This window comes from Dromiciops gliroides, chromosome 2 (genome assembly GCF_019393635.1).
Source record: "Dromiciops gliroides isolate mDroGli1 chromosome 2, mDroGli1.pri, whole genome shotgun sequence".
Lineage (NCBI taxonomy): Eukaryota > Metazoa > Chordata > Mammalia > Microbiotheria > Microbiotheriidae > Dromiciops > Dromiciops gliroides.
The window spans coordinates 396,905,811-396,933,488 of record NC_057862.1 but is presented as its reverse complement, the minus strand read 5'-3'; the positions used below and the strand labels follow the sequence as shown (position 1 = coordinate 396,933,488).

General features: G+C 44.2%; 1 protein-coding gene across 1 annotated transcript; it reads left to right on the top strand.

Moving 5' to 3' along the window:
- On the top strand, window positions 1–27,302 carry CX3CL1 (C-X3-C motif chemokine ligand 1). Its single transcript, XM_043985931.1, has 3 exons — window positions 1–569; window positions 16,351–16,480; window positions 23,642–27,302. Exons 1-3 carry the CDS (start codon window positions 500–502, stop codon window positions 24,696–24,698), a joined length of 1,257 nt encoding a protein of 418 aa, XP_043841866.1. The 5' UTR covers window positions 1–499; the 3' UTR covers window positions 24,699–27,302.
- Window positions 27,303–27,678: the final 376 nt, after the last annotated feature.

The following is a 27,678-nucleotide window of genomic DNA, read 5'->3' as shown; positions in this document are numbered from 1 at the left end:
GAAAATTATGAGAAGGAAGGAGCACGTGGTTGGAATTCACTGTTTATTTAAGGAACCAATGGGCTGGGAGGGGTGAGCGGGAGGGGGAAAGCAGTGGGCTGGGAATGATCCCAGGTTTCACCTTCGGCTCCCTCCCTCCTCTGATGCTGCGGAAGCTGAGCTCAAAGCTCTCTTTCCCCGAGTGTTACTTGGCAACATTCTGATAAATCTGTGGCAAGAGGGGCGCTCCATTTCCCTTCCTTTCTCCTCCCACCAAGCTGCGGGGTGAGGAGGGAGAGAAAGAGGGGGAGAGAGACAGACTCCAGTGACAGCTATAGCAAAAGTCGGAGGTAGCTGGGGAGCCGGAGATTCGCGGCAGTCGCTGCGCCAGAGGCCCGGGGGCGGCACTTACAAGCTCCTGGAGAGGAGAAGGCGGACGTAGTCGGACGGACGTGGTCGTTGGAGCCTCGCTGCTTGCTCGTCGACCCCGCCAGCCTCTGCGCCCGTGGTGCTGGGTACCATGGGGTCCAGTCTCCCCGCGAAGCTGCTCTGCCTGATCGTGTTAGGACACCTGGTGTCCCTCCTGGCAGGTGAGCGGGGGAGTTCCCAGAGGATGGGAGCCGCAAGTCGGTTCCCGGGCCAGCCTTCCCTGGAGGTTGCGCTCGCCGGCTGGTCTATTTCTCATTACAGGCTAGGAGGAGGACCCGAGCCTCGTCGAACCTGGCCCTCTCCCACAACATTAGTAACTTTGGTCCAAGACCATTCATTAATAATGTGGGACTGCTGGGAATCGGGGTGGCGGTGGATAGCTCAGCATCCCCCATCCCTTCCACTGTCCTCGGGAAAAGCCTTCTTTTGTCTGGTAGGCATTTTACAAGGAAGCTGGTAGGTAGGGGAGCAAGGCAATGTGCTACTGCCCTAATTCCTAAATATGTATTAGGTAGCAACCAAGAGGGGCCTAGCTCTGCACAGAATGGAGGATTCATTAGGATGAGTCCTTTGCAAATGTCACACACACAGAATGGCAGAGCTGTGAGAGACTTTAGAGATTATCTGGTCCAACCCCCTCATTTTACAGAGGAGGAAACAGGCCCCGAGGAAAGGGGAAGGGAATCACCAAGGGCACAGGTAAGGAAGGCAGTGGCAGAGCTGACTAGAACTCAGGTCTCCCGATTCTCCAACCAGGCCGATTTCCATCACTACCACACTCTCTCTCAAAGCGAAAGGGCAGAACTAAGTGTGGGGGGGAGGGCAGATGATGGACAATGACGTGCTTATTGGGTTAGATTAGGGATTCAGGGTAGGCCATCCTGGGGCAGATGGTACTGAAGAGGTGACAAACACCCACAGGGGAGAAGGGGAACGGTTTCTGCATTCCAAAGTAGCTAGGGGAGGAGGAAGGAAGGGCAACCCCTTGTTGGGGCTAGCCTGAATGGGGGGTGGGGGGTGGGGAGGCTTTCTTGTAAAATAGCTTAATCTGGGAAATTCAGACAGGTTGATTGGGTTAATGTGTAACCACTCCTGCTTAAGTTTTCCTGAAATCTGTGCAAGGCTATGAATAATTGTTTGGATTTGGTGCTTTGAAACTAGACAGTTCCTGGTCCCAATTTTAGGCCTTTTCAATAAGAAATAACCAGGGCTAGGAATTAGTCTAGCCATCTCTGGCCTAGTTGCAAACTGTCAGATGGGTTGTTAGGCCTCCTCACTAAACCAGCCTCTGACCTGTGAGGGTGGGATTCCCTCCATTCCTCATACCTGCTTGCCTCCCTGGGGGAGCACTCCAACAAATGGGGCTCCTCAGACTTGGGGGCTGTAGTCCTAGAAAGAGCCCTGGATCTGGAGACAAAGGACCTGGGTTCAAATACCAGTTCTGCTACTTATTGTCTTTGTGACCTTGGGCAAGTCTCCACTCTGGGCCTTGGTTTCTTCTAGTCTTAAGGTCCCTTCTAGTTCTAAATCTTCTAAGTTATGATGCTGTGCTTAAAAGGTATTGATTGCAGTGAACAAAAGACTCCCAAGAGACCAGGGTCACCTCCCTCACTTATATGGTGCAGTTTAATTCCAAGACTGTAGTCCTTAAAACCAGTGTCTCACCCAAAATAGGCAGAGGAGACTGGCCTCCTGAGAGATCCATGCTTCAGTGAAAGATGCAGCATATCCATACAGCCTAGCCTTCTCCAGAAAACAATCTGCAGGTGTTTCCTTACAAGAAAGGGGCAAAGATGGAAGGACCTAGAAAGCTAGAGGGAATCATGGGTCTGTTTGACTCTAAGCTGGGCCTATTTTCTCTACTTTTTTTTATTTTAATATCTTTGAGGAGGGAGGAAGTTGCTGGTAATCTTAGCTAAGACTATTCATTTTGTGGAAAAGTCAAGAAGCTTATTTTCCTTCTGCTTTAAATGTAAGTGCTACTTCGGCCCTACTAGAAAAAGAAAAAAAATTCATCTGGTTTCAGAATCTTTTAGACCACCCTGGGTTTTTTGTTTGTTTGGTTTTTTTTTTTTTTACTTGCTGGGGGCTAAGGTGGGGGGGGGTGAGGGTTCTGTGTATAAGGGAGGTGGTAGGGATAGAAGATGCCCAGAAACCCAGACTGGGAGTAAGGGAAGGGCAACTCTAGTTCTGGATGGGTCCCCCCTATGGCCATGACATGGAGAGAATAGAATGTTGTGGAAAAAGGATGGGACTGGGGGTCAGGAGACCTGGATTCTGGTCATTGGTTCATAAATTAAAAGCTGAAAAGGATATTAGAGGACATCTAGTTTACACTTCCTCCCCCCCTTTTTACAGTTGAGGAAACTAAGGCTCAGACAATTGACCCCTGGTTACATAGGTACTGAACACCAGAGGCAGGATTGGAAGGTGTGGCTCTGTCACTCACTCCTTATTTGACCTGGGGCAAATCTTTGGCCCTCTCTGGCCCTCAGGTTCCTTATCTCTAAAAAGGAAATAAATTCTCAAAGCTTATCTCACCAAATTCACCTGGAGGTGCCCTGAAAAAAGTGTAAAGCTATTGAAATGGGAGGGATTCTCATTATTGTTGTGGACAAGAGCAAAAGGTATGTGCCCGTAGGTTTTGCAGTCTGGAGCCTGCCCTTTCAGTCATTTTCTGAGGAGGGGCCAGAGTCTCTAGGGGCTCTATCTAGTCCCCTGGTAAATATGGGGATTTTCCCAGCCAGATTTAAGGCTAAAGGCAGCAGGATGGAGGATGAAATTGCTTCCAAGCATCAACCAGGATTGGTGAGGCTATATTGAGGCTCTCATCCTCAGGGTACTTCCCATTGATCTCAGAGGCCCCTAGGGTGAAGTTATTTCTTGATTCTCAAACTGGGTCCCATAACCCAGTTTGATAACTTGGACAGAGGCCACCAGGGAGAGGTGATGTTTTCATGTGATGTAAAGGCAAGTGAGTCGGAGTCAGGATTAATGAACTCTGCTGCTAACTCACTCAGTGACTGTGAGGTGAGTCATTTGACATCCCTGGACCCTAGTTTTCCTTCTCTATAAAATGCAGACCATAGATTAGGTGCTGAAAAGGACCATAGAGGTAATCTAATAATCCAACCACCCCCCTCCCCCCACCTCTGATTTTATAGGAAATGATAGACTGGAGAAGTTGATTACCCAAAGTCACAATCAAGCCAGGATTTGAATCCAGGTACCCTGACTCCAAATTCTAGCACTTTCCCCCCACTACCCCACAATGAGAGGGTTGAGCTAAATGGTCCTCGTAGTGTTTGTGGCATTTGTTCTGTGAATCTTTTCTCAAGGCAGTTAAGGAAGTCCCATAGGGTTGAAGAGGCCTCTGAGAGTGCCCTGAAACCACAGAGGTCTAGTAATGAGATACTCAGGTGTGGAGGAGGGGGAGAGGGGTGGGGGAGGGGGCAGGGATGGGGGCGGTCTTCCACTCTGGGCCCGGGGCCTGTCATAGCTTGCTTATGCAAGCGAGAGTCTGTCAGTTTCCTGAAATGGTTGCTTTTCCCTCTCTATGGTAGAGCAAAAGGCTCAACTGCATTATATAACAAACCTGCAGAAACAAGTCCAGAGAAGGGATTCTTTTTTTTCCCCAAGCACTGACGCATTCACTCCCACTCTCTCCCCTGGAAAGAAAGGGAAAAAAAAGTCTTAGTTTCTTTCTCTCTTTTTTATAAGCTCTTCTTGTCTGTTCCAAAGAAGAGGGGAAATCACAGATAGCACTGTTGTGGAGGGTGGATGTGTGTGTGTGTGTGTGGGGGGGGGGGTGGCGGCACAGAGACCTGGGTAAACTGGAGGTGAAGTGGTCTGAGGCTACTCTGGAGCCATAACACTCTCTAAGGTCTCAGGGAATTATGGACTACTAAAGCTGAGATAATCCACTCCCCTCCCTTTTACAGATGAAGAAAATGAGGCCCAGAGATGTTAAGGGATGGAGTAGTGGCAAGAGTTCTCTCTTATCACAGAGAGATCATAGAACTAGTTGGTGGTCTTTGCAGCCCCCTCTGCCAGGTAATGGCTCCTCATTACTATTCTCCCCTCCCAACCCTAGGAGAGGAGAGAATAACTAAAAAGGGAAGGGAAGGGGAGGGAAGGATAGGAAAGGGGAGGGGAGGGTAGCATAGGGTAGTAGCAGCCTGGTAGGCCTGGGTCCAGTTAGGGATGCTCTGGCCCTGAGGGGGACACTATGACCATGGAGAAATATGGTTGATCAGCTTGTTGGGGTCAGAAATTGCTCTTTCCTTGGAGAAGCAAAGTATTTGATTAACCAGATAGTGGATTAGTCAAAGATAACAAAGCAGCCACTCAGAAAGCTGGGCTCCTTGAATTTACAGCATGAGCTTAGTTGGGAGCAGTCGCGTTTGCTGTGTGATTAGGACCAGGTAAGGACAATAATCTCAAGTTAGAAACGTGGGATTTTTTTATTCATATATCCAAATAGCTAACATCATCATTTTCAAACTGTTATAACTTTTCAGTCTTAGGTCTCTCCCCTCACCCCCTTCTCACCTCTATAAAATTGTCACCTTCTCTTTTGTTCAGGGAGTTGAAGCTGGGCTTCTTCTCCCAGCCATACCTCTGTATGCCAAATAATAAAATCTTTTTCTTGAATTTTGATTGGATCGTGTGGGCAAGTAATTCTTTGAAAGAGGAATGTTTTCAAGAACCAATCTAGTGGTAACATAAGGAAGGAAGGAAGGAAGGAAGGAAGGAAGGAAGGAAGGAAGGAAGGAAGGAAGGAAGGAAGGAAGGAAGGAAAAGGAAGGAGGGAGGAAAGAAGGAAAGGAGGAAGACAGGGAGGAAAGGAAGAAAGAAGGAAAGGAGAAAGGGAGGGAAGGAGGAAAGAAGAAAGGAAGAAATGGAGGAAGAGGAGGTAGGAAAAGAGGGAAGAAGGGAAGAAGAACAAGGACAGAAGAAGGGAAGGAAAAGAGGGAAGGAGGGAAAAAGGATAGGAAGGAAGGAAGCAAGGAAGGAAGAGAAAGAAAGGAAAAGTATATGTTAAGTGTCTACTAATGTGCTAGGCTCTGTGCTGAGTGCTTTAAAAATGATCTCATTTGATCCTCACTACAACCTTAGGAGATAGGTACTATTATTATCCTAATTTTACAGTTGAGAAAACTGAGGCAGACAGAGGTTAGTAATTTACCCAGTTTCACATAGCTAGTAAGTGTCTGAGGCTGCATTTGAACTCAAGACTTCCTGATTCAAGGTGCAGAGAGGTGGACAATCCTAGTGCCTTCAGATCCAACTCAAGGCTTCTGGAGGCCTTTAAGAAAAGGGTGGAGGCATTAGGGTGGCCTGGAGGGAGGATGGGAACATATTCCCAAAGGATGCCATTGGGTATGAATCTGCTGCCATAACTAGATGGTTTGGGTGCCCAGGGATCAGAGGACTGCAGATTTAGAGTTGAAAGGGTCCTTTGGGGTCATCAAGTCCAATTCTCTGATTTTACAGATGAGAAACTGAGGACCAAAGAAGTCAAATAATTTGTACATGGTGTCTGTGGCAGGTTTTGAATCCAGGTCTCCCTGACTTCAAGTCCAGCACTCTTATCTATTTACTCATGGCAACTCTGAAGGACTATGAGAAATTCCCATGGGAATCTTTGTTGTCACTAGACAGAACAATTAAGAGCACCAGCTTAACTTTCTATAAACATCTTATTTAATAGGCTATTTGTTCCCAGAGTATTCCAATGACAACTTGGTTATTGTCCCCCTGACCCAAAGTTATACTATGTTCAGCTGTCTCTTTGTTTTCCCCAATCCAGTTAAAAAGATTATGAAAAGATCCATTTTTTTCTTCAGCTTGTGGAAGAATTTCTAGTATCAAGACTCGGTCTGTAATAAACCATTTTGTTCCTTTCAGTTGCTAAATAAAATGTCTTGGCCAGATCCAAATTCTGAGTCAAGTCAATGTCTTCCACAAAGGGCTATAGAGACATTGGCTTCAACTCAACATTTCTCTCTCATCTGCTACCACCATCTCTACGTCTGTTTATTACTTGGTGCCAGGGCCCACCTGAGGTACAGTTAATAGGTTTGGGGATGCTTTAGATCCTGAAATCCAAATTCCTAGGTTTCCCAAACTAGAATTCTCTCAGTGTTGTGTTTTGCAATGCCTACCACTGAGTTTATTTTTTATTTTTTATTTTTTATTTTTTCAGGGCAATGGGGGTTAAGTGACTTGCCCAGGGTCACACAGCTAGTAAGTGTCAAGTGTCTGAGGCTGGATTTGAACTCAGGTACTCCTGAATCCAGGGCCGGTGTTTTATCCACTGCGCCACCTAGCTGCCCCCAGCCTACCACTGAGTTTAGCTTGCTCTGAGAAGCAGCAAATAGAGATCAGGGCAGACCCTGGATTTGTAGGTGGTTCAGGGGAGCCAGCTGGATCCTGGTGTCTTACTTGGCCCCTGGAGGACAGAACTAAGAACAATGAAGGGAGGGAGGGAGAGAGGGAGAGAGAGGAAGAGAGAGGGAGGGAGAGAGAGAGATTGATTCTGTTTTGCTTCCCAACAATTAGAACCATCCCAAAGTGAAATGGCCTGCCTCAGCGAGTAGTGAATTTACTATCATTGGAGATATTTAAGCAGTGACTAGATGCTTAGTTAACATTGTTTTAGAGGGGACTCCTACTCAGGTACTGGGTATACAAAATGCTGTGTGGGGTCACTATTAACTCTGGGATTCTCTGATAGCTAGAGCATCCTCAGACCAAACTGACATTCAAGGCCATTCGTAATGGGGCTCCACCCTACCTGCCTGGTCTTATCAGCCATTCCCCCAAACATGTCTGACGTTAGCCATGAGAGCTTACCTGATATTCCCAGAACCGTTTCATCCCTTTCCTACTTATGCACCTGTGCTCATGTTCTTCTCCTCCAAAATTGTCCCTCCAGACCCTCTCATTCCCCCACCTCCCCATGTTTCAGATGACCCAGATCAAATCCATCTTCCTCCATGGGATGTGTCTGCATTCCCCCACAGCTATGAATGATCTTTCCCACCTCTAACCCAGCCTTAGCACTTTGGACCTCTCCTTTGACCCTCAACCACAACGTCTTGGCTCCTCAAGTGCAAGGCCCGGGGCTTCTTCATCTATGAGAGGTAATGTGATATAGTGGACAGAGCTCAGAGTCAGGAAGTCATGAGTTCAAATACCACCTCAGACATTTTTCTACTAGCTATGTGGCCCTAAACAAATTATTTAACATGTCTTGGCCTATGTTTCATCATCGGTAAAACTAGGTGGTCTCTAAGGCCTCTTCCAGATCTACAATCGATAACCCAATGATTTTTGGATGCTCCTATTTCCTTGAGGAAGCCTTTAAGGACTAAAATACTGGTAGAAATGTCAGGTACTGGGGAAGATGGATGGGGAGTCGAGGGAAGATATTCATGAATAGGGTTGGATTGTGGACTCCTTAGGTCATACTATGTAAGCAACTGCATATATATATGTCCAGCACTGGCTAGACCAGTGGCCATAAATTTGTGTCTCATTGCAAGGTTGGAGCCACCACAAAGTCCTAATTTAATCCCTTTCATGATGTAGAAGTGGCCCTTGGTTCTCCAGGTTTATTCAAGAGACTTGTTAAAGAAAAGATCAAAATGATACAAAGTTAGAAGTACTAAAAATGAGAATAATGGCATGAACTTAAAATAACTTCAACTTGGCCCATTTAAACAAGTTGTTGATGATAAAAAGATGGGAAATGGATAAAAAATATACATCAACAGATTATATCCATTTCCTAAAGGAGTTTAGCTCATGGAGATGTCTGGCCAAGAAGTTGGCTGGTACAGGGGGCCTTCAGCAGCTCCAAAATAGCTGCTCCAACAAAATCCTGAAATTCACATCAGACCCAAATAGATCCAGTGACAAACTACAGTAGTGCATTCTGTCACCCCAGAACCATACCAAAAGCTACCCAGTAGTTCACTAGTGGCAGAAAAGGGAATTACCAGCAAAGCTATCAACAGCAGCTCAAGCTAATAAAGAAGGCAGTCTCCCCACAGAGTGACCATGTGTAGCCAGGAAGACTGTTCAAGAGGCAGGAAGAGTAGAGTTTAACTGATATTATCAGTTGCTATAATGAGAACATTAGAGACTAAAAACTGCCTCAGAAAGTAAGCACCTCAATCTCTTTGCCAAGCAGAGAAATATGGCAGCCAAGGATAACACTGGCTTAGAAAATCAATTTGTTTGTAAAATCTTAACAGAGGATGATAATAGAAGATTCTGAGCAGAATTATTTCATAAAATAGTGAGAAGCAGTAAAAAGGAACAAATTTAAGAAAGTTTGGCAAGAGACTCAACCAAGAAAAATCTGCCCAAGGGCATTTAAGGATTAAATTGGAAGGACAATAAACTGGGTAAAAATGAAAAGAAATTGTAAAGGTTTTTAAAACGCTTATCAATTGTCAAGAACAAGTGGAGCCATCACATCTGGCCTCTCAGGTTAGCCCTGGATGTGCTGTGTGGGGAAGTAGAAATGGTAATGGAGATACCTAAGATGGGAAGAACAGTTGGCTTACACCAAGTATACCAAAGGTCTGTGGTGGAGGTCTTGAGAGAGAGATTATCAAAGTACTTATGGGGGAGGTGGGGTACCAAGAGTGGAAAAAAATCTTGCACCTAATTATTCCCACCCCCCACCCCTGCCCAAAAGGCAATTGGAAGAATATCAGTAAATGACAGACCATATTACTACTTTCTCATTTCTATAATTTTTAAAAATTCCTTTTTTGCTCTTGAGTTAACAAACATGAACATTTCAATATCAAAAAAGAACAAAAAAGAATTGCATACAAAATTTTTATAAAAATAATCCATATGCAGAACAGGAACATCCTTGATGAAGATATGAAACAGGTATGCTTTTGCCAAAGGCAATCCATAGAAGACTGTATCTTTGTAGTCCCACAATTGTTTGATAGGTATAGAGAATGTAAGATCCCGTGGAACTTATTGTTTATTTCCTATAAATAAGCCTTTGATTCAGGGGAGTAAAATGCCTCCATAAATGACTCTTCTCCAGCGAATTGTCTCCCATTCATATGTCAAAATCATGCAAGAATCCTTGAAAGATGTAATGATGCATAACTATATATTGTTGTTCAGTTGTGTCCAACTCTTAATGACTCTATTTGGGGTTTTCTTGGCAAAGATACTGGAGTGGTTTGCCATTTCCTTCTACAGCTCATTTTACATAAGAGGAAACTCAGGCAAACAGGGTTAAGTGACTTGCCCGGAGTCACACAGCTAGTAAGTGTCCGAGGCCCAGTTGGAACTCAGGTCTTTCTGACTCCAGGCCCAGTACTCTATCCACTGTGCCACCTAGTTGTATAAAGAGTGGACAACAAATTCTACACTTGAAAAAATGCCTGCTAGTTTGTGCTTCCTTCTGAACTTCCATTTTCTTTATATGACACTTTGATTATTAATATCAAATGAGGTATACAAGAGGGAGCATACCCTACCCCCCAAAAAACCCCAAACTGGGAGTGTATGCCCTGTTTGCCATAGTCTTGGAGGATGTCCAATGTTAAGATAAAAAATCAAAAAGTGATTCCCTCTAAATATTGAAGTCCTTCAGGTGTTCCTTTTTGTATATGATATTGTGTTGATTGTGTCAGGACCCAGAACATTGTAGAGCCTCCTAAGTAAGATCATGAGATCATGACCCCTCAAGAGTTCTAACTATTCACAGAGGAAAAATCAGGTGGATGAAAAATATCCATGATATTTGAATTGTGATATTCAGCTAGATAGATAAACTACAGAGCTGGTTGATCAGCACACTTATCTTAGATAAACATTGTGGATAAACACTGAGTAGATCAATGGGCAAGAATTACAAGTGTAGGCAAGTGTGAATGAGTTATTCTTTGCATTATTGGGGAGAGTACTCACATTTGTGAGATCACAGATCCATTAATATAGCAAAATATAGTTGGATCTGCTCTGGGAGATCGCTGGTAGTCAATTTCAGTTTTTTTTTTTTTTTAAAGAACAGGTTTGTAGCCACTCTCACCTAACTACCAGGTTTAATGACGAAACTGGTGCCACATACAAAAAAAGAGGCAAGGTCTCACCTTAGGTCCCGCTTGATGTGACTCTGGGAAATTAAGCTCAACCCTAACCCTAACCCATACCCATAACTGCTCCCAGGACTCAAAATGGCCACAGTGTGTTCGGGTGTGTGTATTTTAAATATTGTGGCAATTGAAAACTTCTGAGAGACAGAGTTTCTGGGTAAATTACAATCAGTTTTATTACCTATAGCTAGCAGGTAGTGGACCAAATAGGCTCTAGTGATCAAAGAGAGCTAACCTGTAGAGGCTTCAATACTTATAAGGCCTTTGGAAAAGGGAGTACAGATGAGGGTGGAAATAGACTCTGATTGGTTAACAAGTAATGAGAGGGGCAGCTGGGTGGCAAAGTGGATAAAGCACTGGCCCTGGATTCAGGAGTACCTGAGTTCAAATCTAGCCTCGGACACTTGACACTTACTAGCTGTGTGACCCTGGGCAAGTCACTTAGCCCCCATTGCCCTGCAAAAAAAAAAAAACAAAAAACAAGTAATGAGAGAATGAACATTATAATGAGAGGTGGGCTTTTTCTAACAGGGTCTGGGGGATGTGACTCAGACTTGGTCAAGGACACTTATCTATACCCACATCACCCTGTCTAGGGTAATCTAGACAAAAGGGGGAATCCACTTTTACCCAGACCTGTCTGAATGAAACACAATGGGCGGGAATCCATCAGTTCACCTAAATTAAAATTTCTTTATCTTTTGAACAGATCAGAGTTTTCTAGTTGGGTCAGTCTCACCCAAACTTTCATCTTATTATGAGCTCTGCACTTCAAAGGCTGACTGAATAACCTCCTAGGGACTGATTTATTTTTTTCTTTTTTTTAAAAAATTTTTATTTTTTAGTGAGGCAATTGGGGTCAAGTGACTTGCCCAGGGTCACACAGCTAGTAAGTATCAAGTGTCTGAGGCCGGATTTGAACTCAGGTACTCCTGACTCCAGGGCTGGTGCTTTATCCACTGCTCCACCTAGCTGCCCCAGGGACTAATTTCTTAATGAGGAAAGGGAAGGGGGAAAACCTTAGACCTAATTCAATAAATGGTTATTAATATAAGAAACAATCATTTCTCTCAATCCTGAAACTATATAATCAGTTGGAGCCACCTGTAAATTTTCTAATCTGGGGTAAACAGACCTCAAATATTTCTGGACACACCAGTCATCAATAGATCAGCTAATAAGAAACTCAGGGGTCGGTAGAAATGACTTTGGTGTCAGGGGCTACCTATACTCATGGATATCCACCAGTCATTCTGGCCATCTGGGTCCTGTTCTCCCTGTCACTGGGGAGAAGTCCAGTCAGTCTCACCTGACTGCAGCAGGCTAGGCATTGCTTTTATCTGGAGGGTCAAGGCAGAATGATACAGCATAGTGTAATGAAAAAAAACAAAAAACCAGAGGCCCTGGAATCAGGACAGAAATTAGGTTTGAATTCTCCCTCTAACATTTCCTGTAACCCAGGCTGAGTAGTTTAGCCTCTCTAACCCTTTGTTTCCTAATCTATAAAATGAGGATAATAACTGACTCAGATGAGAGAGTGGTTGTAAATTGCTTTATAAACCATCAAGTACTATAGAAATGGTACTCCTAGCATTAAATATTTGAATTTCAGAGCCTCTCAATTTAATACTGGAGAAGATATACACAGCTTGGTGACCTTTGTCCTAGGCTTATATGCTTTGAAAGGAATATAGGGACAGGAAAATTCCTGTCCCCTTAGGATCCCCAACCTTTGCTTTAGAGTGCCCTGGAGTACCTGGCCCAAGGCTCAGTGATTCCAGCATCCTGTTCACCCCACCTGCTACCTTCCTATTTTTTTTTTTAACACATTATGTGTGTGTGTTGGAGGGGAGAGAGGGAGTTCGGAGGGAGCTGCTGGCTCTAGACAATACAATATGAGGGACTTATGGCTGCAGTTTGACTTTCCAGAATATTTGTCTAGCTCTTTCACCAGGAAGGAAGTGAACATGGCAGTTCCTAACTCAAGGAATCCAGAGCCCAGAGAGGGTAATTTCAGTGGTTTTAGCAGGTTCCTAGGTTTCCTTTGTGGGGGACAGAAGCCATTTCTCCTCCATCTTATTCATAGTCAGTTATCCAGTGGAGGGCAGAAGCCTTGGGGACAATTTCTGAGCCACTCTGAGGCCCACTTCCATATTTTAGTGCCAGCAGGGGAGGTGGATTAATCTTCAAAGTCCCATTTACTTTCACATTCTTGTTCCTAGGGAAGGAAGTGGGGGGGAGGGGTGGGAGAGAAGTTTCCTCAATGACTCATGGAGACATTTGTTTCAGCCTTTCAAAATTATCTTACCCGACTGACACAGTAACTCGGCAATACTCCCTCTGGGAGACCCTCAGATGGGGGAAGGGGTAGTTTCCATTCAGCTCAGTAGGCCACCCTAGGGAAATGTGGAGTTGACCTGGGCATATCATGATGAGATTTCCTGAGTTTCCTCTCTCTTCTCTGCTAAGTTTTTTTGTTTGTTTGTCTTTTTTTTTTTTTTTTTAGTTTTCAACATTTGTTTTTTATAAGATTTCCAATTTCAAATTTTTCTCCTCCCCTCCCCTCCCTCCCCCCTCCCCTAGACAGCAGGTAATCTGATATAGGATATATATATATATATAAACATCAAACATATTTCTACATTACTCATGTTATAAGAGAAGAATAAGAGCAAAAAGGAAACACCCCCCCCCAAAAGAAAAACAACAGCACCAAAAACAAAAGAAATAGTATGACTCAATCAGCGTCCATACTTCACAGTTCTTTTTTTTTTCTGGATTTGGAGATCCCCTTCCATCATGAGTCCCCTGGAACTCTCCTGTACCATTTCATTGGTGAGAAGAATCTAGTCCATCCCAGTTGATCAACACACAATGTCGATGATACTGTATACAATGTTCTTCTAGTTCTGTTCATCTCACTCATCATCAGTTCATGCAAGTCCTTCCAAGTTTCTCTGAACTCCTCCTGTTCATTGTTTCTTACAGCACAATAAAATTCCATTACATTCATAGACCACAACTTGTTCAGCCATTTCCCAATTGATGGGCAGTCCCATAATTTCCAATTCCTTGCCATCTGCTAAGTTTTAATGTGGAGGTGATGACTATGATGGAGAGAAGGGGAATGAAGTGTGCGTTTGTGCATCCTCGTGTGTGTGCAAATGTGTATGTTTCTGTGACTACTTGTCAGAGATAATAGAGAGGGGATTCTTGTTCATTCATGGGCCAGACTAGACAACCTCTGAGGCTCCTTCCAACTTTGAGGTTACTTGTATATTTTTGTATGTGTGTCAATCGAGAATTCTGGCATGACATGGCACGGCATAGTGGACAGAGAATCAGGAAGACCTGGGTTCAAGTCCCACTTCTGCCCCATACTGACTGTGTGACCCAATGATAAACAAGTCACTTAACCTCTTTGTGTTCTAGGCAGAGAAGCTGCTGCCCTACACTGGGATAGGAAGCTTCCTCATTCAGGAAATCCCTCTGCAACTGCAGTAGCAGCTGCTCTCGTTGTCCCTATCCCTTTCCATACATATGTCATGTAATTGGAGGCGAGCAGGGATTGGATAGACAGGTTGGCTGAGCAGGTGAATGTCTGAGCTGCTGGAGTATGTCTCATAAGCTTGTCTCAGTAAATTTAACTAAAAAGAATGAGTATAAAAGACTTTTTTTTTTTAAAGAAGGCAGGTATTCAGAGAAGCAGAAAGATCATTTGGACTGGGATAGACTGGGAAGTAGCCATGGCAAAGATGGTATGTGACCTAGGCCTTGAAGGATGGATAGGATTTGAATAAGTGGTACCAAAAATAGGCCAAGGACAAAAAGCAGGGCCTAGAAACTACGAATCACAGTAGCATGGGAGTCTGAGACTAGGGCAGTAACCAGGAATCCAAGTAGCAGGAACCAGCCAAGGAAAAACCAGGCAATCAATCAATCAATATACAAACACCTACCATGTTTCAGGCAATATGTTAAACACAAGAATTCAAAATCAAATATAAACTAATCCCTTCCCTCAAGGAGCTCACATTCTGTCAGGAGAGACAACACATACAAATAACAGTATATACAAAATAAATACAAGATCACTGGGGGAGCAGAAGGACTAGGAAGAGCTGGGGAGATGAGGAAAGGCTTTCTGCAGAAGCTAGTGCTTGAGCTAAAGTCAGGATTTAGCAACTCGGGACAATAATATTAGAAAAGAGAACTAGTGGCCCAGTGGATAGACAACTGGGCCTAGAGGCAGGCAGATGCAAGTTCAGATTTTATCTCAGGCATTTATGTGACAAGTCACTTAACTTTTCTCTTCCTCATCCATAAAATGGAGATAAAAACAGCACCTAACTCCCAGGGTTGTTGTAAGGATCAAATAAGATAATATGTTTAAAGTGTGTACAGTGTCTGACACAGAGTAAGTAGGTGCTTTAAAAAATGCTTGTTTAAAAAATATTAATGAATGAAGCAGCAGAATTTATGCAATGAATTGTATACACAGTAGGACTCAGAGCATAAGAATTGAGCTCAGTAAGTAAAGTTCTCTAAGTGTCTTTCTAAAGGGTCAGGTGTAGAAACTGATCACCCAGTGTGGGAGGAATGAGCCAGCAGGGAGAGATGAGTGCACTAGCTTACTTGGCTGTAGTGAGAAAAGAGGGACAAAGATCAGGGAAATCCCAGGTAGGCGGAGAGAAGGATAGAGAGGGTGGGATAAGGAGGGAGGTAAAGAAGCATTGTCAGCAGAGGCTAGAAACAAGACAATAAAGTAGGAGAGATTTTGAATGTCTGGCTAACCTATGGACTCTGGGTAACTGATAAGAAGAGGTGGGAAGGGGGTTGAAATGAGGATCCCAGGGTCTAGAAACAGCACCTTAGACATCTAGTCCACTTATATGAGGAGAAGCCTCTAGATGTGAAACAATTTACACAGGTGGTAAGTATTTGAGCTATAAGCCAGAATCTCTTAACTATTGTTGTAGTTCATCCTTCATTGTCCAAGCAGATCATGACTTGCAAGTGAGTTGGATGTGAATGAGGCAGAGCTGGGCAAAGTCATTCATCTCACTCCTCCAGAGTCATCAGAGTCTAGTGGCAAGACGAAGGTGAAGGCCAGGATACAGTGGGAGACCTTGGCTTTTTAAAATCAAGGTGTTTCCTGGGTTTCAGTTTGTTGTGAGGCTAGGTTGTTCAATGACTAAAAAGTTGGTGAATGCTGAGATAAAAGATGGCTCAATGACCATCGCAAAGATATCAATCTGGGAGGGGAAGACCCTCAGAGTTTCTGGCCAGAACAGAAAACAATTACTACGTATAACTCATCCTAAACCCTCAAAACCCAAACAACAAGCCACAGAGACTTGGACTGGGGCTATTATTGGCTATTCAATGAAAGCCAGAGGTTTTAAAGGGGAAGTCAAGCAGCTCCATTTAAGACACTACAGGGCTTTAAAAATCCAGTCTTTTCAGAGCTATATTTCAAGAAATCAAAAATGAAAACTCATGCAGGACAAAAATGTAAATAACTAGTAGAGAAGGAAGAACTCTGGGTCTGGAATCAGGGAAAGTGGGTTCAATCTCTGACCTTCCTATCTACGGTGTGTGACTTTAGGCTGCAAGCCTCCTTGGGTCTGTTTTCTCATCTGGTAAATAAGGGGGGCGGGTGCCTCCTGAGCCAGGTGCTGGGGGAGACTTAGGGGAGGAGAGGGGAGCAGGGAGTTGGGGAATGTATTGGAATTCTGAAGAAGAAAAACGAGATAGATGTATGAGCCTTTCCTGATTTTGGTCACTTTCATTGTCCTAGGACAACATTTTAGCATCAATAAATGTACCCACGACTGCTCCTCATTGAACAGAAATACACCCCGGATACCATATAGTCTCTTAAAGAACTACACTACAACATCACGGTCCTGCCGAATACAAGCAGTCGTGTAAGTACCTCTCAGCCCAGCCCCTCTCCTGACCCCTGACCTTTCCCTTCCCTGCTAAAGGAACACTTCTTACCATGGTAAGAATCAAGCACCTGTCCTGGGGCAGCTCCAAGAATCTCCTAAGCACTAGCTGATTAACCTTTGGGGGTGTCCCTAGCACCTCTACCTTTCCCAGCATGCTTTTCTGTCAGTTTTGTGATGATGTCACATTCCCAGACTTCCTGATGACTAGCTCCCAAGGCACTGTTGTGGTGGGAGAAGCTAGAAGTCATCTTCCTGTGGTAAAAAGAGTAATTGATATAGAATCAGAGGACCTGGGTTCAAATCCTGACTCTGCTGCCTAGTGTTTGTGTGAGCTTGGACAAATCACTTGTCCTTTAAGGACTCATCTTAAAATGAAAGAGCTGGTCTAGATAACTTTGATCAGTTTCTGCATGGAGCTATGGGCTGCATACCTAGAGCATGTGTGTGTGTCAGGGAGAGAGAGGATTTGACCAAAGTCAGAAGGGGTCAAATAGTCTCTGGCTCTTGGTGTTGGTATCAGCCACATCTGACCAGTTGTAAACTCTCCTAAGTTTCTACTCTGCCACAGAACTAATGGAGCAGCGCTAAGTCTAAGGGATCCAAAGCTATTTGTTTAGGCTTATATAAGACTCCTGGAAGCTAGCAGCCAATTGGTATAATCATCATGCACCAAGAAACTGGACCTTCTCTCTCACCTACTGTCTAAACTTTTTCTTTGTTTTTTCTTTAAAAAAAATCATTTTTCAATTAGCAAGCATTAAATTTAGTCTCCTTTCTACTTCCCTTCTCCCCCAATTTGGAAAAAGAAAACAGAAAACCCTTGCAACAAATATTCATAATCAAACGAAACAAATTCCCACATTGACCATGTCCAAAATATATATCTTCACCTTGAATTCATCACCTCTCTATCAAGAAGTATCCCACTTTGTTTTCATTGGAGGGGGCTTCTGTAAGGCCTGGGAAAAGGAAAGGAATCACAAGCTTCCTTTCACTGCCATTATCATTGACCAGGAGGGTGTTGAGGGGAAGTTAGACAAACTACATAAAGGTGAGTGTTAAGATCTCTACTGACCTTTGAAGAAACATTTGTGTGTGTCTTCCTCTACCCCTATAATAGTGCTTCCCCTCACTCACACCAAATTTCCCAAAATCATTCCTTTGTGAGTGGGGGGAGGCAGTGGGGGTTAAGTGACTTTCCCAAGGTCACTCAGCTAGTAAGTGTCTGAGGTCATATTTGAGCTCAGGTCCTCCTGACTCTAGAGCTGGTGTTCTACCCACTGTGCCACCTAGCCACCCCCCCAATCACTCTTAAGAAAAAGAACTTGTAAGAAAGAAACCCCTATCTTCCCCATCTTTCTTTCTTTCTTTCTCTTTCTCTCTCTTTCTTTTTTGGGGGGGGCAGGGCAATGAGGGTTAAGTGACTTGCCCAGGGTCACACAGCTAGTAAGTGTCAAGGGTCTGAGGCTGCATTTGAACTCAGGTCCTCCTGAATCCAGGGCCGGTGCTTTATCCACTGTATCACCTAGCTGAGCCCCCTACATCTTTCTTAAGAAAGAAACCCCTAGAGGCTAGAAAAGGACAGAATGAATGAAGGAGCATTTATTAAGAGCTCACTACACGCAAATCTCCACGCTAAGTGCTATGGATACAAATAGCGAAGCAAGACAGTATGTTCTCCAGGAGTTTAGGTTCTAATAGAGGGAGACAATGCCTAGTTTATCTGAGGTTTCAGTGCCAGCATCTATGGTCTGGAGTCACAGGGCCTTGAGCTCTTTCTACCTCATTCCCATTTTACTCACCAGTGTTTGCTAACAAACCTCCTGGGGCCAAACCTTCCTGCCCCTTGTCCCCCCACTTTTTTCTTTTTAACACCTCAAGTTAACATTTAATAGTTTGAATGGAAATGTTCTGTTGTTGATGCCTCATCTAAAGAGACAAGGATTGTTTATTCTGGGCCCAAAGCCAGATAGAACATGAGACTAAGGTTATTATATTCATAAATCAAATATAAGCTAGGGATAGAGACTAGATTTAATTGTTATAGAGAACCCCCACGTAAGGAAATTACTTCCTCTACCAGTGCAAGTCAGCACCATCACTGCAACATATAGTACCTTTAAAATTATTTTTTATTTATTTCCTTAGATCTTTCCAAATACAAGTAGAAAAAAAATTTTAAATTATCTTTTAAAAATTTAAGTTCCAGGGGCAGCTAGGTGGTGCAGTGGATAAAGCACTGGCCCTGGATTCAGGAGGACCTGATTTCAAATCCAGCCTCAGACACTTGACTAGCTGTGTGACCTTGGTCAAGTCACTTAGCCCTCATTGCCCTGCAAAAAAAAAAAAAAATTAAGTTCCAAATTCTCTCCTTCCCTCCTGCCCCTACCCCCTTCCTGAGAAGACAAAAAATTCTATTTCAATGATACATGTGAGTCATGCAAAACATATTTCCATATTTGCCATGTGCAACATATCATCTTAGAGCAAGGCTTCTTAACATTCTGGGGGCCCCATTTGGACGTCTGATGAAGCCCATGTCCTCCTTCTCACAATCATGCTTTTAAGTAACATATATAGGATCATAAAAGAAACCAATTATGTTGAAATCGTTATCAAAAAAAATTTTAAGTTCACATACCCCCAGATTAAGTACATCAATAAGATTTAGAATGTTTCTCTTAAACCAAATCCAAGTTGAAAAACATATAAAGTATTCTTGGGATTCTTGGGACAGTTGTTTTATTGTAAGAGGATTTTTGTTCAAATGAATACCTTACTAAGTCTCACATGGCCATTCCGGGGGTTTGGAGATGGAAGAAAACGATATTCAGGCACCTCTGAGTAGTACGTTGTATCTTTATTGAGTGCCTGCTGCCTTGTGAGGAACAAAAGCAACTTGTGATCCTGAGTCTTAGGCCCAAGTCCAAGCCTAACCAAAATCCCCTTGGGAGAAGATAGGCGAGTTCCTTTGTCAGGGGCCAGAATGGACTTTCCCATCTTTGATAGACAAATTCTTTTTCTTAGGGCTGGCCCTGGTCACAGCCCTACATACACACATATGCATGCACACATACATATATGCATACATATATGCACACACATACAGGTTCACTCTCATTATGGTCACATTAGGAACCACCTTGTCCAGGGAAGACTTAGCATTTGTGCTTGGAGCAATACATCAGAAGCCAACTAATTTGTTTTTTTTTAATTCTTAAATGCAGATCTAGAGGAGTCTTTTTTTAAAAAGGGGGTGGGGTGGATATGTCCTGTATAAGGTCAAGCTGAAAGTAGTGAGATGTTTTTTTACCTCTGGAAAGAAAAAGAAAAGTGGCATTGTGGGGGCATAGGTCACAGTAGTAGTAATATCAGCTGACTTATAAGATGCTTCATTTTCTTTGGGTTTTTTGTTTTGTTTTGTTTTGTTTTGTTTTTGGTGGGGCAATTGGGGTTAAGTGACTTGCCCAGGGTCACAAAGCTAGTAAGTGTTAAGTGTCTGAGGCCACATTTGAACACAGGTCCTCCTGAATCCAGGGCTGATGCTCTATCCACTGCGCCACCTAGCTGCCCTAGATGCTTCATTTTCTCATTTAAAGGTACAATTGAAAGAGTACCTACTGACTGACTCTAGATTCAGGACAACCAAGTTGAAATACCACCTACATTGGAAACTGCCTGATTGACCTTGGGCAAATCACATGATCTCTCTTAGTTTCCTCATCTGAAAAACGACGGCAGTAGTGTCAAACTCAATAAGAAATGGATCTGGGGGCGGCTAGGTGGCGAAGTAGATAAGCACCGGCCTTGGATTCAGGAGTACCTGAGTTCAAATCCGGCCTCAGACACTTACTAGCTGTCTGACCCTGGGCAAATCACTTAACCCCCATTGCCCCGCCAAAAAAAAAAAAAAAAAAGAAATGGATCCCTGCTGGTTGTATATAGACTTAGAAAACCACAAATTAACATTATCAACATTATATTACATTATTAAACATTTCCAAATTAAATTTTAATCTAGTTCAGACAGCACTATGGAGGGGTTTTTTTTGTTGTTTGGTTGTTTTTTTTGTATTTTTTTTTTAGTGAGGCAATTGGGGTTAAGTGACTTGCCCAGGGTCACACAGCTAGTAAGTGTTTTTTGTTTTTGTTTTTAGATAGAGGCATATTTTTTTTACTTTATTTTTCTTTCCATTTTTTGGCAACATGGTAACATGAAAATGTATTTTGCATGACTTCACATGTATGATTGATATCTTTTTAAAAAAAATTAATAAAGTATTTTATTTTTTTCCGTTACATGTAAAGATAGTTCTCAACCTTTGTTTATACAAGCTTTACAATTTCAGATTTTTCTCCCTCCCTCCCCTCCCTCCCCCCTCCCCTAGACAGCAGGTAATCTGACATAGGTTTTATATATATATATATATATATATATATATATATATATACACACACACACATAATAACATTAATCCTATTTCTGCATTAGTCATGTTATAAGAGAAAAAAATCAGAGCAATGATGGAAAACCTCAAAATAGAAAAAAAAACAACAGCATCAAAAACAAAAGAAATAGTATGGTTCATTTAGCATCTATACTCCGTAGTTCTTTTTTTTTTTTTTCCTGGATTTGGAGATCCTCTTCCATCACGAGTTCCCTGGAACTCTTCTGTGCCATTGCATTGGTGAGAAGAATATAGTCCATCACAGTAGATCAACACTCAATGTTGATGTTACTGTGTACAATGTTCTTCTAGTTCTGCTCATCTCACTCATCATCAGCCCACGCAACACCCTCCAGGTTTCTCTGAACTCCTCCTGCTCATCGTTTCTTACAGCACAATGGTATTACATTGTATTCATATACCACAACTTGTCCAGCCATTCCCCAGTTGATGGGCACCCCCTCAACTTCCAATTCTTTGCCACCACGTAAAGAGCAGCTATAAATATTTTTGTACATGTGGGTCCCTTTCCCACTTCCATGATTTCTTTGGGAAAAAGACCCAAAAGTGGTATTGCTGGGTCAAAGGGTATGCACAACAGCTAGTAAGTGTTAAGTGTCTGAGGCCGGATTTGAACTCAGGTCCTCCTGACTCCAGGGCCAGTGCACTATCCACTGCACCATCTAGCTGCCCCTACTATGGAGTTTTGTAGTGAATTTGACACCTGTGCTAGGTGACCTCAGAAGTCTCATCCAGCTCTAGATATAAGACCTATGACCTGGGTTCCAATCTCACCTTGGTCTCTTAGTGCCTGTGACCTGGGGTAAGTTCCTTACCCTTAACCTATCTAGACCTTGATTTTGTCAACTGTCAAACAAAAGGTTTGGTCCACAAAGTCCTGTAAGGTCCCTTCTAGTTCTAAATTCTCCCTTGATCATCCTAACAGCCCTGTCAGGTAAAAGATGCAGGTATGACTATCCTGATTTTATAGATGGGAGAACTGGGACTCAGAGTACAGAAGGCAGCTTGAAAGCCCCATAGTGCCCAGAGCACCTGGCCTGCACTCAGGAAGACCTGAGCTCAGATCTGGCCTCAGACACTCACTAGCTGTGTAACCCTGAGCAAGTCACCTAAACTACTCGGTCTGCCTCAGTTTTCTCAACTGTAAAATGTGGATAATAGTAGCACCTACCTCACAATAAATTCTTCATAAATGCTTGGTTCCTTTCCCTTTCCCTTCAGAGAGAGCCAGTGGTCACACATCAGAGGAAGGATTCAAATCCTAATCTTTCCTAACTCAGATCCAGCACCCATTCTGCTCTACCACACAGTTTCTCAGTGTAACTGGCATGAAGAGGAGAGAGAGAAACAGAGACACAGAGAGAAAAAGAGACACACAGAGACATGCAGAGAGAGACAGAGACACACACAGAGAAAGAGACAGAGGCTCAGAGACACAGAGACACACAGAGACAGAGACATGCAGAGAGAGACAAAGAGACACAGAGAGACAGAGACACACACAGAGAAAGAGACAGAGGTGCAGAGACACAGAGACACACAGAGAAAGAGAGACAGAGACATGCAGAGAGAAAGAGACACACACAGAGAAAGAGATAGAGACACAGAGACATGCAGTGAGACAGAGACAAAAAGACACAGAGAAAGAGACAGAGACAGAGAAAGAGACACACCAAGAGAGCTTCCACATATAGAAAGACTTCCCTAAGAAAGATACCTCACCTTTTGCAGAGTTTGAGGAAATGGCAGATAACTCTCTTTTTTTTAGAATTAAGTGTGGTCTTGCCTGGAAGCTGTAGGAAAGTGTCATGGTACCCTTTCCACAAGGATTGGCATTTACAGTGAACTATTACTATCCCAGCAAGAACAGTAGTAGCTGCCACCTTCATTTCTTTTTTAGTGAGGCAATTGGGGTTAAGTGACTTGCCCAAGGTCATACAGCTAATAAGTGTCAAGTGTCTGAGGCTGGATTTGAACTCAGGTCCTCCTGACTCCAGGGCCAGTGCTCTATCCACTGCACCACCTAGTTGCCCCTATTAACTCGGTTTTACAGATGGGAAAACAGATTCAGAGAAGGGAAGTGATTTGCCCAGCGTCAGGCAGCTAGTAAATGCTTTTTTTGGACTAGATTTGTGATTTCACTGATGTAAGAAACTCCTGTTGAGGCAATTTCTTGAACCAACGCAGATCAGAAATATCTCTGCAATTAGTCTTAGAGAGTTTGCTGGGGCACTTGCCCAGGACCACATGGTCATTTTGTGCCAAAGGTAGGAATTGAACCAAGATTGGCCCTCTCTCTGCTCTACCATGATACCTCTCCTTAATGAGCGTTAGAAGTAGGAGATGAGGGGCAGCTAGGTGGCGCAGTGGATAGAGCACCAGCCCTGGAGTCAGGAGGACCTGAGTTCAAATCTAACCTCAGACACTTAACACTTACTAGCTGTGTGACCCTGGGCAAGTCACTTAACCCCAATTGCCTCACCAAAAACAAAAAAAACAAAAACAAGAAACAGGAGATGGATCCAGATCTCCTGGCACCAAGGAGATCTGCTTTAAGGCATGTTTCACAATTTACAATGAATGTGAGATGCCTGGGTTCTAAACTACAGGGCTTGCTCCAAATGCTGATATCCTGGGATTCAACGTTGCCTGTCTTCTTCTCTTCCAGATTCACTACTAAAAAGAACAAAACCTTATGTGCTAATCCAAATGAAAAGTGGGTACAAGACGCAATACAGTTTCTGAACAATGTTTCTGCTGCTGCCGCTGCTGCTGCTCAAAAACAAACCCAAGGAACAGGGAATGGCGGCACATTTGAAAAACTAACAGGAGAGAATGGGCCTCCAACCACTCAAGTCCATGGTGGAGGGACCACTGTTCCAGCTATCCTGGTTCCAGAAGCCACCAGTGCCCCAGTCCCAACAACCCTCAGTCCTAGCCCAAGCCCAACTCCAGCCTTCCCAGAGGAAGAGATGGTCTTGGAGACCTCCCCAGGGCGGCCAGCCAACGTGGCTAGTCCAACAGTGTCCTTCCCTGACCCTCTTCTAGTGGGATCCACTGCATCCGTGGTAGGGGGCGATAGTCTAGATCCTCTGCTGGCCTTCCAGGGGACCAAGACTTCCAATGTGGAGGTTGTGTCTGCAACGATGACTCCAACTCTTGAGAGTTCTGATTCAGTCTCCTTGGCTAAGGGGAAGATATCTGAGGAGACTCCTGCTATTTCTCACCCCAGGGAGGAGGGTTCAGGAAGGCTCAAGGACCCCCCTGAGCCAGTGGAGGAAAGGGATTTTGGGACTGAAAATCCCATTATTAGTGAGGAGATGAGCACTGTTTTCACTCTCACAAACCCTTTCTCCAACTTGGCTATAGACAATGCAGAACACCATTCCCCTGCCTCTATCCCTGCCTCAGAAAGCCCCGGATCAGAGGTGGTTGGGAGAACCAATCTACCTTCCAAAATTGAAGAGCTTCCCCATGCCACAGCTGATCCCCAAAGGCTAGAAGTTGCCATCACAGCCATCCCGGACTCTCCACAGGCAGCGACCCGAAGGCAGGCTTTTGGCCTACTGGCCTTCCTGGGTTTCCTCTTTTGCTTAGGTGTGGCCATGTTTGCCTATCAGAGCCTCCAGAGCTGCCCTCGTAGGATGGCGGGAGAAGTGGTCGAGGGGCTCCGTTATATACCCAGGAGCTGTGGGAGTAACTCTTATGTCCTGGTCCCCGTGTGAACCTGCGTCCCTATGTGAGCCTTCTCTGTCTGTGTCCAGACACCAATCTTTGACTGAGTCAGCCACCCCATTGCTGCTCTGGCCCTTGCTGGGGGTGCCAATCGCCCTGCCCCAAACCTGAAGCAAGAGCCTGGGCTACCCTGGAAACCACCAAAGGGAATTAGGGTGGGGGACACTCCCAGTTCCTAGTTCCACTGTAGGAGGCATGTCCCTGCCCTGGAAGTTGTCCCCAAGCTGGAAAATCCCTCATGTGCCGCTGGTCGGTCAGAGGTTCCCCTTGTACCAGATTCTCTTCTCTGATGAATAACTATTCATTGAATGCCTCCCTCCCTCTCCCCATCCACTTCTGTACCACACATGGGTCCAGCTCTGGACCCTTGGGTTGGCTGATTTGCTCTCAGATTTTATCATTTCTCTGTATTCCCTTGGCTATCTGTATCCCATGTTGCCTACCCCACCTCCCTGGCTAGCTGAGGTGCTATTCGACTCAGTCACCTGTACAGAAACCAAATGCCCTAGCCGGGTTCTCATTGTTTGCATGAGGCAAATGTGGTATTTCCTGAGGGTGGATCAGCCCCCCTCAAAGCCAGTGGGACAGTTGGAAAGGAAAGGAAGGAAGATTTTTGTTGAGTCGGGGATTTTTGTTGTTGTCTTGGTGGGGAGGGGAGGGGAGGGTGTGTTGTTGTTGTTGTTGATTTGATTTGATTTACTTTGCTTCTCTGACAAATTTGGTCACTGCTGTTGAAATCTCTGCTGGGGGATCCCAGCCCTAGGGGCTGGCTCTTCTCCCTACTGAAAGAGGAATTTGGTCATGACTAAAGAATGGGATAGAGATGAACAGATGTTTCAGCAACCCATGTCCTTGTTCCTCGATTTGAAAGGGCCTCTATATATTGTGGAAATGGCCCAGTGGTCAGAGTGCAGGACACCCACTTCCCTGGCCTATCCAATGGCTCCCAGAAGCCTTTCCCCTCCTCCTCATACCCCAGCATTTGCAATCCCCCTGCATGAGGAGGGTAGAGAAATTTACAGGTCTGGTGTTTGCCACTTGGTCACCAGCTGGGAGGTGTCATGTCCTGGGGAAGGAGAAAGAAGTGAGGGGAAGGAACCCCACCAACTTTCAGTGCTGCTAGACCCGGACAGGTATAGCTTAAGTACACACCACCTAACTAACCCAGAGAATTGTAGGTCTAGCTTAAAGCCACAGTTCATTAGTGCTTCACCCCAGCTCGTTGGTAAAAGATAGCTGACCAATGACCTAATGGAAGTGATGAAAAGGGGTGTCAAGGATCAGCATTTTTTTGTTTGTTTGTTTTTGTTTTTTTTAGTGAGGCAATTGGGGTTAAGTGACTTGCCCAGGGTCACACAGCTAGTAAGTGTTAAGTGTCTGAGGCCAGATTTGAACTCAGGTCCTCCTGACTCCAGGGCCAGCGCTCTATCCATTGTGCCATCTAGCTGCCCCCAAGGATCAGCATTTTTAATTTCTCTCAAGTCCAGAGTGACTCCACCTAACTCCCCTCCCTGATCATCCTTGTGCCCTAAAATCCCTAATCCTTCTCCCAAGGTTGTTGGAAGAACCAAAAGGATGTCATTTTATAGTTAGACAAAGGTCTGGACTAACTGGGTGGTTTTGTTTTTGTTTTTTCCCTGAACGTACCTTGCCCAGGTAGGGAGATACAGACAGATTCAGGGGAAGCCATAGGCAGGAGGCCAACTTTCCAAGACAATAGCTGAGTGATGTCTAAATTTACACACACACACACACACACACACACACACACACACACACACACACACACATGTATATAAATGTAATATATAATATAAACATTTTTTAAGGTGATCCTGTTCTGGTCAACTTGTACCTTCTGAAAGGCGGGGAATAGACCCATGGCCCTCTTTCACAGCAGTCCCTGATCGATATCAGCTCCATTGAATCTCTTTGCCTGCAGCTCTTACCCTGTGTTTGCCCTCAAAGAAGGCCCTTGGTCCTCCCCTACTTGGGCTTCAGAGGCTGTCATTTTACCCTAAGGATGGAGGCAAAGCTCCCCTACATGGAACACAATTTGATTCTCAGAAGATGAAGCATGCAATTCTTAACATTGATTAGGAGTGGTCCCCATAGTTCTGGGGCCCCTGACCAACCCTAGCTGATCTGCCTGGTCTTAGCCTCATGAAAGAAAGTTTTCCATGGAAAAGCAAGTAGAGAAGATGGTGGACTTGTTGGGGGGGGCGGTGAAAAAGGAGGATTAGAAGCCATTTTGAATGAATTTCCTACAGATTCTCTGGAAGCAGCTGAACTTTTTCTGGGAAGAATGCTGAGACCTGGAAAGTGAGTTCTGCCCTCTAAGAGAGTTGGGGGGGGGGTGGTGAGTTGGGAGTAGTAGAAGGAGATTCTAAGGGCAGCTAATCCCCACCCTGGGGACCGTCCATACACAACTACCCCTGACCAACAGCCAGTGGATAAAGATGCTGTCCATTCAAGAGGGACGAGGCACTTGCCAGGCATTGGCCCCTCTCCTCTCCTCATCACTCATTGCCAGTGTCTGTAACATTTTGTATTTTTAGTAAGAAAAAGAAGCATTAAAAGTCCTGTGAAACACATTTTGGGTTTTGTTGTTGTTGTTTAGCAGAAGTCCCAGAGAATAACTACCTGACTACTGTGCTCCTATTGGTCATACTAAGGGAAGAGGAGTGGGGAAATGCAATATCCTGGGTAAAGGAGGAAAATCCTCACAGTGACTACAAACCTCTTACCTCCTTGCATTCCTACCTTGACTGCTTTTAGGGAATATTCCTTCTTCTCTCTGGATCTTAGTTTCTGTCTCTGAAAAAAGGAAGAGGTGATCTCTAAGGTACTTCAGCTCTAACCAGCTCACTCTGGTTTTTCACTTTAAAAAGTTTTTGTATTGATATATTTTGTTTTTAGATCACTTTTGTTTCCCACTGCATCCTCCTCCCCCCCCCCTTTTTTTTGGTG

Excerpts from the sequence above, each read along its gene's own strand:
- CX3CL1 (XM_043985931.1), top strand. The coding sequence starts at position 500 with ATGGGGTCCAGTCTCCCCGCGAAGCTGCTCTGCCTGATCGTGTTAGGA. Across the intron at positions 570-16,350 it reads CCTGGTGTCCCTCCTGGCAG|GACAACATTTTAGCATCAAT; the intron begins GTGAGCGGGGGA and ends TCATTGTCCTAG. Across the intron at positions 16,481-23,641 it reads TGCCGAATACAAGCAGTCGT|ATTCACTACTAAAAAGAACA; the intron begins GTAAGTACCTCT and ends CTTCTCTTCCAG.